Source organism: Monoraphidium neglectum (assembly GCF_000611645.1).
Source record: "Monoraphidium neglectum strain SAG 48.87 unplaced genomic scaffold scaffold00422, whole genome shotgun sequence".
Taxonomy (NCBI): domain Eukaryota; kingdom Viridiplantae; phylum Chlorophyta; class Chlorophyceae; order Sphaeropleales; family Selenastraceae; genus Monoraphidium; species Monoraphidium neglectum.
Genome location: NW_014013206.1, coordinates 1 through 10,637, shown reverse-complemented (window position 1 = coordinate 10,637; position 10,637 = coordinate 1). Strand labels below are relative to the sequence as shown.

Below are 10,637 nucleotides of genomic sequence, written 5' to 3'. Positions count from 1 at the left end.
CCCGCCCCTGCATGAACGCAACACCCTCAACGACAGACCCAGGCATTCAGACCCCCAAGAGCCCCCGCCCCCTCCCCTGCCACTCCTCCCCCCCTGCGGCGCCAGGCGCCAGGCTGACAAACAGCTCCTTGCTCACAAACACCGCCCCCTCCTCCGCGGTCTGCGCGCGCCCCGGCCCGTACACGATCACGTGCCGCCCCTTGTCCGGGGCCTTGGACTTTGCGTGATCTAGGAACCTCGGGTTGCGCTCTATCGTGGGGCTCAGGCTGCTACCCTTGGACTCGATGAAGGGGCAGTGGGCCGCGCCCTTGATCTTGCCCCACTCCCAGTCTCTGGCGGTGCGGACATCTAGCACCACGGCAGACTTGCTCCTGAGCGCCGCCGCCAGGTCGTCGGGCGTCACCAGCGGCCAGCCGCCGGGTGACACCGCAGCTGCCGCCGCGTCGCCTCCGACCCCTGCACCCGTCGCGGATTTTGGAGAAGAATTGCCGCCGCCGTTGCCGCTGCCGCTGCTGTCCATGTGTTGCCGCTGCTCGTCCGCCGCTGGCCGCCTTTCCTCAGAGTCCGAGGAAAGCTGCTCTTCCTCGGACGACGTCACCCAGGAGTTCTGGGCCAGGCTCTCCCAGTACGCGCCCAGCCCCTCTGCTGCCGCCGCCCGCCCCCGCGCCGCCGCCGCCGCTGCCGCGCGCTCAGACGCGCCGGCCTCGGCCTCCTGCCGAGTCGGGCGGCTGCCCCAGCGCCGTCGGCGCCACTTTTGCTGCTGCGCCTCCACAGCCTCAGGGCTGTCGTCGACGCCGGGCATATACTGCATTTTGGCATCACCATCACAGGGCATCGCCCGTTGCCATTGTTGCTTAATACTCAACTCAAGCATTGCCTGCCGCTACACCCCCCGTCCGTGCATATCCACAAGCAACTCAGGCAAGTCTGTGGCAAAATCAGGCGGCGCATGCAGGAAGGCGCTTGCGTCGTCGCACCTGCTTTGACAGCTGCAGGTCTAAGACCGCCTGCTGCTCCCGCGCCAGGTCGTGCCCCGCCGCCAGAACGGCCTCCAGCGTCGCCTGCAGCTCCACCCGCGGGCCGCCGCCGCCGCCGCGCCTGGCGCCGGGCCTCCGCTGCTGCTGCTGCCGGATCAGGTCCGCGATTGCCGCCTCCGCGCCCTGACAAATCGCGGCGCGCGACAGCCCCATGCTTTCATTGCCAAGCCAGCGAGCCCAGGGGGCTTTGTAACCATGCGTTCGAGGATGACACATTCATGGGATTGGGGTCCCACCCAGACGCAGGACCTGCATGGCCCACGGCCAGCTGCTGGGGGCCGGCCAGGTCCGCAGCAACCGCACCGGGCCGCCGATGCAGCCGCCCCGCGGTGACGCCCCGCGCGCCTCGACCGGCGCACCTGTGGGCTGCCGTTCAGCCAGCCGCGCACGGCGGCGTCGGCCAGGCGGCTCTTGAGGGCTCCAAAGAAGTCCATGGGCTGCCCAGGGAAGGCGTCCAGCACGGCTTCAACCTGGTGGGGTCCAGCGGCGGCGTCATGGGCCGAGGAGGCAGGAAATACGACAGGACGCAGTCAGCATGAGGCAACAGAGCTTTTCCGGGGGGGAGCGCATGGCACAGCACATATGCAACACACATGACGGAATCCACGTTGGGCGGGCCAGGGATTGGGGCAAGGCTGCGGGTGTGGGCACTGCCCATGCGGGAAACCCTCGTCATGCCGGCGCGCCGCGCAGCCCGCGCCGCCCTCGGCAGTCACACGCCCTCCCGCCGCGGGCGCGCGCTCGTGGTGGCGCCGCCAGACCTGCGGCCGCGACAGGTGGGGATCGAACAGGTGCTGCAGCGCTCCCGCCATCTCAAGCCGGTCCGGCTCGAAGTAGAATTTGTCCATGCGCCCCTCCCTGACCAGTGGCGCATACAGGCAAGTGAGGTCGTTGGCCGTAACGTAGATCGGCACGCGGACGCGGCCCCTGACGGCGGCCCACTCCTGGCCGGTGCTGACTGACAGGGGGTCGTCTGACAGGCTCATGAGCGTGCCCTGGAGGATCTGTTTAAGGTGTGTGTGCGTTGTGTGCATGTGTGTGTGTGTTTGTGTGTGTGTGTGTGTGTGTGTGTGTGTGTGTGTGTGTGTGTGTGTGTGTGTGTGTGTGTGTGTGTGAATGCACGCGTTCGTGCTTGTGCGTATGTGTGTGCGTTTTTGTGCGTATGCATGTGTGTGCATGTGTGCACGCATGCGTGCGTGTGTGGTGTTGGATCGGCGCTGGTGCAAGATCAACTCCTGATGCTGTGAAGCCCTCTGAAGTGTTTATGCCTTGCTCGCAGGGGGGTCCGTAAGCGACACAATGGATGATCTCTGGCGCGTCAAAGCAGCGGCGCAGACGCAGGCCCTGGTGTGGGACTCCGGCCCTCCCACTCCCCCGCCCGTGCGGCCGCGGCGCGACATGCAGCTCGGGCCGCTTGCCGCCCAACGCACCTGCGTGTTGACGGTGTTGCGCGTGTGTGCAAACGTGCCCACGCCCGCGTCCAGGTCACTGATCACTAAGCAAGTCGCGCGGCCGGTCGACGAGGCGACTCGAGCTGCGGGCGACGGCAGCAAGCGACGAGCCGGCCGGTGAGCTGTTGAGCCATGTCGCAGAGCACGGCAGGGGCCGGCGGGCGTTGAGCGGCCGCAGCCCTGCCTCACAGCTGCCGCTCCCTGCCATTGCCATTGCCGACCAGCGTCGGCTGTCGTACTTCGCCATCAACGCCCTCCATCCATCCGTTTGTGTTCTTGCACGTTGCCGGCGGCCGCAGGTGCACCCATGCACGTTTCCGGGCGCACCCGACCTCCCCCAGCTGCGGCCCCCCACCTGCAAAGCTGTATCGCTCCCGCAGTCGCCGCCCTGGCTCTCCCGCCCACTCGTCTTCCAGCTCCCCGGCGGAGAGGCACACGGGCGACACGCCCATCTTCTTGAGGCAGAGCTCGAGATTGAAGGTCTTGCCGGCGCCCTGCGGGGCACCATCACTGCCGGGTCTGAGCCCGAGCAAGGTACCAACACCCGCTCCCTACCCCCCCGAGAGGGCATGTGCATGCGCAGCTTGGCCGCTGGTGCCCCCGACGCCCTGATGCGGCCGCGCCCCGCTGGCTCACCCGTGGCCTGCACAATCAAGCACAAGCACGCACGCGCGCGCGCGCAAGCGCGCACAGCCGCAACAAAGGTAGTTGCTGGGAGGCCTCACTTTGGGGCCCCAGATGCCGAGCACCAGCGGCACTTGCCCGGGGATGTCGCCCGCGCCCGACAGCACGTTGCGGGCAAAGTGCACCGCGACCCGCTCAAGGAAGCGCTGCGGCGGCTCCAGCCCGTCCGGCAGGTGCTGCGATTTTGTGGGGCGACGTGGCGGCTTCAGGATGGGGCGCGGGCTAGGTGCTGGTGCTGAGTGCGGCACGAGGGGGAGAGTGGTCATGCTCTGGCGCAAGGCCGATGGCAGAGCGATGTCGTGGCACGGCTTTTTGTGTCTTTGAGCTCCTCCCGCATGCATGTGTGCTTCGATGCTGCGCGCCCTGAGCGGTGCATGCGGCGGTCAACAGGCACCCGGCGAATGTTTGACCCCGCAGCTTCCGCGGCGCGGCTTGGCAGCCCACCACCAGGCACTGCAGCTCGGTCTGGCGGAAGGCGGACTGCGCAACGTCAGCGTCGACCCCCAAAACGCTGCCCTTGAAAAGCTCCTCCCTCACGCCACTCTGCTGGCTGTAAATGAAGTCCTCGCCGCCCAGAACGGCAACCTCCGCCTGCTCCCCGGCGGCGACGCGCCCGACGCGGCGGCGCGCAGCGCGCAAGGCGTGAAGGCTGGTTTTCAGATGCTGCGCGGCGTTGTGGCGTGCTCCATTTGCGTTCGCATTCGCAGCGCGCTGCTGGTGCGTGCGCTGCGCGCCGCGCATCCTTCACGGGGGTTGAAGATAGCTCAGCACGGCAGGCCAATTGATTTTGATGCAAACTGTAGTGCCAACGATCGCTATTTGCTAGCTAATGGATGTTGGTCACCGGAGTCGAGCGCTACCCACGCTTGTGTCGCTGCTTGTTCGCAACTGGCCTGAAACAATCGGAGAGGTGTCGTCATTCAAATTATTTACACTGTGTGATGTCGGGACGGTGCAGCCAGGCCACCAAGTCCTGCGCAACGCCGCAGATGGACTCGAGGCAACTATCCTGTGGGCATGGACGGACCAAGAGCGCTGGAGGCTTTGGACACGGTCAACATGATACCGCTGAAAATTACAAACACGGGTCGCTGTCATGGCAGTCCCAGTTTCATGATGGTCAAACATGATCACCAACAGTTGCCATAAGCCAACTGGGGGCACCGTTGCTGACTAGTTCACTGACAGGGCCGCACTTGTGCTGCACCTTCAGCACCTTGGATATTGGTGCTTGGTTGAGCGCATTTCGCAAGGGCAGCGGCGGGGCAGAACTGCGCAATGGGCCTTGCGTGGAGCTCCACGCCTGTTGCCCCAGCAGAGGTTATGAGACGAGTTGCAGCCAAGCTAGAGGAACAAATTGGGCGGGGAACGTGAAGGATGGTGCTGGCGCCTGCCGACTACCCCTGACAGTGCAGCTGCTCGTGCTGTCATGTGGGTGCCGCTGTCATCAGCAGGCGCTGTTGCTTGCTTTGCCTCAGACCCGAGCGCCTTCTCCGTGGGCAACAATGTGATCGTTGTTTAACTAGAAATGTGGTCCAGGATCGAGTCGCAGGCCGCTAGGGCGGTGGTGCTGCTCGTTGGAGCGCACGCTACCGTGCTTATGGTCATCGCTTTGCAGCTAGTAGGCCGCGCGGGTCATGCAAACGTGGTGCCAGTGGCCCCCCGGCGTGTCGAGCCAGGGTGAGACGGGGCCAAGATCACCTGCGTTGATGCAAGGGCAAGGCGCGCGCGCTGGTCACCCTAGGCCCTCTAATCCGGAGCGTCCGACACGGTCGCAGGCCTATTGATCACGACGAGGATGACACGGGAGTCCGCTTTGCATTCACGTTGCGGACGTGTCTGGGCGGCCTCGGCACACTGCTGGTGCGCGCCGCGGCTGGCTGATGGCAGCAAGTACGACGTCGGCAATTCCAGGATTGAGGCTGATGGATGTTCATCGCTGCAGAAAGCAGCAGGTCATACACGTGGCCTTTGCCAGGGAGGCACATGGGATCACGGCAGGCATGCATCCCACCCCCCGAGGGCGCGCGCCTGCGCCATTGACAGTGCCACGGCGCACCCGCACGCCCGCAGGTCGCCGCCCTCGCCAATCTGGCTGGCATTGGCGGCGGCGCCTTTTACGTCCCCTTATTCTACGCTGTTTCAGGCTTCTCCCTAAAAGCGGCAACCGGCCTGTCGCAGGTCCGCACGCTGCCGCCGCGCCCCGCCATGCCGCCCCTGTGCTGCATCAGCGACAAGCAGCACCCCTCGCTCGCGCTCCATCCTGCTGCCCGGCCACCCGCCTCCGCGCTCGCCAAAGCCCAGCCCGTGCTCCTCACGGCACCGCCTTGGACGCGCGCAGGCCGCAATCGCGGGCGGCTCCCTCGTGACCACGCTGTTCAACCTCGGGATGCGCCACCCCTGGGACCCGGGGCGCCCGCTTGTGGACCTAGATTTGGCGCTCGTCCTGACGCCCGCCATGCTGCTCGGCGTGTCAGTCGGTGCGTCCACGCAACTGCGCTCCTCCTCAGCCCGCGGCCTGGGCTGCCGCCGGCCCGGCTTGCATCGCCGATGACTGTCCTGCTGGGCAGCGTGACAACGGCGGCAGCAGACCGCCGTGAACCTCGACACAATCGCCGTCTGCCCTGAGGTTGGCCAGCCCACGACTGCGGCCGCCCCTCCCACCTCTCCCCCCAATGTGCAGGCGTGCTGCTGAACGACCTCGTGCCCACCTGGGCCGTCCTGCTGCTACTAATCTGCCTGCTCGCCGTCGACTGCAAGGCCGCCGCCCTCCGCGGCCTCACCATGCGTGCGGAGGAGCGCTCGAAGCTCGCCGCCGCCAAGGCGGCCGCCGCGATCCGCTCCGGGCCTGTGCCGCGGCTCCCGCCAATACATATCACGCACGTGACGAGCGCGCCGGGCCTGCCGGCGCGGCTGCAGGTGGTGATCAGCCGCGAGGCGAGCCGCGCGCGGATCGCAGACAGCAGCGATGACGAGGAGGCGGCGGGCGGCGGCGGCGGCAGCAGCCGGCGCGGATCAGCGTCGGGGACGCTCGCGGCCGCGGGCGCGGCGGCGGCGGCGGTGGAGGCAGTGGGGCCGGCGTCGCCGGCGTTGGCTAGGCTGCCGGCTGACGACGGCGGCGGGACGCCGGCGGGGCGGACTCCTTTGGCGACGGTGCCTTCTGGGGACTCTGATGGCATCTCAGGTGAGGGGCAGCCAGCCTCCCCGCGGCGCCATGGCGGAGGGGCTGGCGCCGGCGGCGCCGGCGGCGGCGCCGGCGACGCTGCGGGCTGTCTTCAGAGCGTGAGCGGCGATGGCGAGCGCGAGAGCGAGGGCGGGGGCTTTGGTTCGCGGCGGCGGCGCGGAGAGGACGTGTTTGAGCAGGCAATGGAGAGCGAGGGGACCACGGGACAGTGGGATGTCGAGCGGCAGGGCTCACAAGCCCAGCAGCAACAGCAGCAGCATCAGCAGCATCAGCAGCAAGAACAGGAGCAGCAGGGGGCGCGGCAGCGGAGCGAAGCGTGGGCGGCTCAGGCCAACAGCAACGGCAACGGCGCCGGCCATGGAACCGGCTACAGCGGCGACCCCGAGGAGGCCTCCGCCAGCGGCACCGGCCGCAAACGGAGAGCCGGGGCCGCTAGCACCGCGCGCTCGGGCCAGCAGCAGCAGCAGCATGGCTCCCCCGCCACCCCGTCCTGGCTCTCTGGCGCTGGGCCGCCGCCGCGGCGGCGGGCGCGGTTCCAGTGGATCAAGCTCGTCAGCCTGGCGCTGCTGTGGCTCGGTTTCCTCGGGCTGTCGGCGCTGGACGCGCTGCTGCCGCTGTGCAGCCTGCAGTACATAGTGTACGTGCTCCTGTTCCTTGCAACCACGCTCGGCGTTACGGCCATGGTGCGTCGGTGGCGCGCGCGCGCCCATCGCGGCGGCGCGGAGCGGCGCCCGCAGCCGCGCGCGACAACGCGCCAGTACTTGACGCGCAGGCGCGCTTCTAGTGACGATGCTCGGGCCCTCTGGCGGCCGAGATGGGGCGTTCATGGGTGCGTCCGCAGCGGCCCAGCCGGTCCGCGGTGTGCTGCATTGACACGCGTGCGCTGCCTCGCTGCCTTCCACATCGCAGTTCATCCGAGCCATCTTCCTCGGCCCCGCCAACAGCATAGCGGTCTCGCACCGCGCTGGCGGCCGCAAGCCGTGGCTGCAGGCCAGCCCGCCGGCGTCCCTATCGCTGGGGGGCGTGGCCAGCGGGGCCGGCGGCGGCGGCAGCGTCGGGGGCGGCAGCGCTGTGCTGCAGCCGTTGCTGGAGGCGGGCGGCGGCGGCAGCGGCTTCTCCGGTTCTCGTGAGCTTCCTGCCCTGTCCCCTGCATAGTGGGCGGGCGATCCCCTCGCCATGTGCCTAGCCTGTGCCGGCCCCGCCGCTCGCTTGGGCGCGGACGGCGCCTGCACCGGACCGCGGCCACCCACCGGCCCAGCCTCGAACCGGCGCCGGCTCCGTGCGCGCCCTCACTGCGACCCCTCTGCCCTCCACCATCGCAGCGGACCGCGAGACGCTGGGCAGCGAGCCGCCCGAGAGCCTGTCCACCGTCGCGGCGTTCAGCGCGGCGGTCGCCGGCGCCGCCGGGCTGCTGGCCGGCGCGGCTGGGCTGGGGGGCGGCTCCATGCTGGGGTCTGCCCTGCTGGACTTTCGAGTGCATCCCCAGGCGAGCGCCATTCGCGAATGGCGCGAGCCCTGACAGGGCATCGTGGATTGGAAGGGTTGGTACTGGGTGCAGCACACAGCAAATAAAGCTACAGCTGGGGCGTGACGAAGGGAGCCATTGTCCTCCGCGCCTGCGCCGCTGCATGTGCGTTCCCACCCATGCCACCGGTACCCTCTTGCCGCCCCTCCTTCCTCTTGTGCCCCCTATCACCGGTCACCCCCCCCCCCCGTCATGCACCCCTCCCTTAGGTTGCCACTGCGACCTCTGCGGTGTTGCTGTTTGTGAGCTCCACGGCGGCGACACTTTCGTATGTGATGGAGGGCCGCCTCATCTTCTCATACGCTGCCGCCTTCGCCGGCTGCGCCGCGCTCGGTTCCCTCCTCGGCGCCTGCTTCGTCGCGGCGGCCGCGCGGCGCTCGATGCGCGCGTCGACGGCGGTGCTGCTGCTGGCCGCCGCCGCGGCCGCGGGCGCGGCGCTCACCGCCGGGCTGGGTGGGTGGGACGTGGTCGATGAGATTCAGAGGCACGGCGCGTTTGGGGGCTTCTCGGTGGTTTGCAGGTGATCTGGCGATCTGGTGGTGATCTGGTCGGCACGGCAGCGTTGCGCTGAGGCTGCTGTAGGCGATCAGGCGTGCAGCGGTGCGGCAATGCCAGCAAACAGATCGACTTGTCAGGCCTGGCTGCCATGGGGCGTCGGCCGACCGTGTGTGACGCGAGTCTGCGGCTTTTTTTCTTTGCCTTCTTGCTGCTCTTCACACCACACAGCACGCAGCGCCACAGGCGGAAAGTCGTTTCCTGCGGCGTGGTACGTGGCGCGCGTCCTACTCACCCCGGCCCCGGCGCCGTGGGGCGGTGCCTCCGTAGGCCGAGCCCCGCGGCTGCCCTGGGCAGTACACTCCCTCCTTGTCGACCGAACGATGTGTCACAGCGATTCCTGTTGATACCTCACTCCTTCTGATCTTGAATTTTCATGCAGACTTGGCTGTAGAGTGTCACCTGTGTCTGCCGTTGCGCAATGCTTCCCCATTCCTCCTGCCTGCAGCGCTTGTCAGCCCCGCTCCTTCCTGGCCTGGAGCTACTCCATGCCACTGGTGCCTGGTACTTTGTAATAGTGAGCGATCATCAGGGATTGCGGGGGTTGTCTTGCTGAGTCGGCGCCCGGGCGGTGCACCCAGCAGAGCGCGGCAGGTACGCATGGCATCGGCCCCTTCCACCTCGACCTGCCGGGCCAATGGGCTTGCCACGGTTGGCGTGCGTGCCACGTGTGCTGTGCTGCTTCCAAGTCTTACTGTATCAGACCGTCATCTGCAACTCTATGGACACAGCGCAAACGGCAGGCGCGAGCAGCTGCCTCTCGCGCGCCTTTTCACGTAGTCGGAGGCCGTGAGCACCCTTGCGTAGTTCAAGTACTGCAATAGCCAGCTGATTTAATCGTCTTAACCCTTACTTGCCTCCTACTGTCCGCCTTGCCGCTTGTGCTTGACTGCTTGTCGAAAGGAGGACGAGCAGCGAGAGGCAGCTAACGTGGCCTGGGCCGGCAGAGTTGGCAGGATGGCCAAGTCGCGCCGGGGCTCCGGCCAGCAAGCACAGGCACAGGCCGCCCAGCAGCACGAGCAGGAGCATGCAGAGGCGAGTAGGCTCCGCCTGGCCGCCAGATGCGTTCGTTTGCGTACTTGATAGTGCATAGTGCATGTGGCTGCGCGGCCGTGACTCCTAGGGGCCCGCGAGTAAGGGGAGCCGAGTCCCCATCTGACCTAGCCTGCGGCAGCGAGACTGGGCCCTCACGGCCAGGGAGGTTCCTGCGACGCTGGGGATCGCACAGTATAGCCTTACGCGTACGATCCTGGCCGGAATAGTCGGGGGTTTGCGATCTGTCAGCTTGACCATGCCTCCTGGTCGGCAGCAACCACGCCATGTCGCGATCGCCCGCCGCTGCTGCGCAGCACTGCACCGCGCACCGGCTTCGCCTGAGCTCGCCAACGCCGGCACGTCGCCAACGCGGCACGGCTTCCCCCCTTATCACAGGCGGCCAAGCCGCAGCGCTCGACCCTCGGGCCCGCTGCTACGGGCGTCCCAGGCGCGGGCGGTATCTTCAAGAGTGCCGCGATCGAGGTGCTCCGCATCGAGCGGCGCCTCATGACCACCGGCGAGATCACAAAGTGAGCCGGCGCCACCGAGGCGCGCCGCGCCCGCGAGGCGCGCGTGCCTGCCCGCTCTTGCAGCGCTCCCCTCTCCAGCGGCGCGTGCACCCAAGCCCAACGCCCGCCGCCCCGCCTGCCGTCCTCCCCAGGATTGCGCTGCAGCGCGGATTCTTAAAGGCCCAGGGCAAGACGCCAGAGGCCACTATGGCGTCTGCGCTGTACACGGACGTGAAAAAGAAGAACGGCACATCCGTGTTCACTCGGTGCGGCCCGCGCGGCCCTCCCCAGCATTGCCGGCCGCCGGCCCGCGCAGCCTGCTCGCCCGCGCCACACGCCGCTTCGTCCCGCCGACACACGCTGCCATACCGCAGGCGGCATGGCGTTGGACCGTCTCGGTCAGCGCGGGTGCGTGCCAGAGCCTCACCCACCCGCTTCGCCCCCCACCGGCCCGCCTCGCGATTTGCCCGCCCGCAGGCCGCAGGAGGGGCTGTTTGGCCTCAGGGAGTGGATAGAGGAGGGCTTCTTTCCGGAGGGCTTCTGGGCCGGCGGCGGCCCCCAGCTCGAGTTTGCGGACTCTGGGGTGCCCGTGGCCGTCAGCGCAACCTACAAGCGCCGCAACGCCGCTGCGCAGCACCGCATCACGCAGCGCGCCCC

The 10,637-nt window shown here is 68.0% G+C and overlaps 2 protein-coding genes across 2 annotated transcripts; one reads left to right on the top strand and one right to left on the bottom strand.

Annotated features, from left to right (window-relative positions):
• Positions 1-46: 46 nt before the first annotated feature.
• MNEG_3366 (hypothetical protein) lies at positions 47-3,913 on the bottom strand (the record flags this gene model as incomplete). The annotated part of the gene is made up of 8 exons (XM_014048155.1): positions 47-805; positions 978-1,160; positions 1,397-1,507; positions 1,799-2,041; positions 2,468-2,571; positions 2,844-2,982; positions 3,214-3,348; positions 3,617-3,913. 8 exons carry the CDS (start codon positions 3,911-3,913, stop codon positions 47-49), a joined length of 1,971 nt encoding a protein of 656 aa, XP_013903609.1.
• An 859-nt stretch (positions 3,914-4,772) lies between these two features.
• MNEG_3365 (hypothetical protein) lies at positions 4,773-10,005 on the top strand (the record flags this gene model as incomplete). Its single annotated transcript, XM_014048154.1, has 9 exons — positions 4,773-4,852; positions 4,951-5,035; positions 5,246-5,353; positions 5,514-5,652; positions 5,856-7,039; positions 7,266-7,482; positions 7,679-7,830; positions 8,091-8,334; positions 9,920-10,005. 9 exons carry the CDS (start codon positions 4,773-4,775, stop codon positions 10,003-10,005), a joined length of 2,295 nt encoding a protein of 764 aa, XP_013903608.1.
• Between the last annotated feature and the right edge of the window lie 632 nt (positions 10,006-10,637).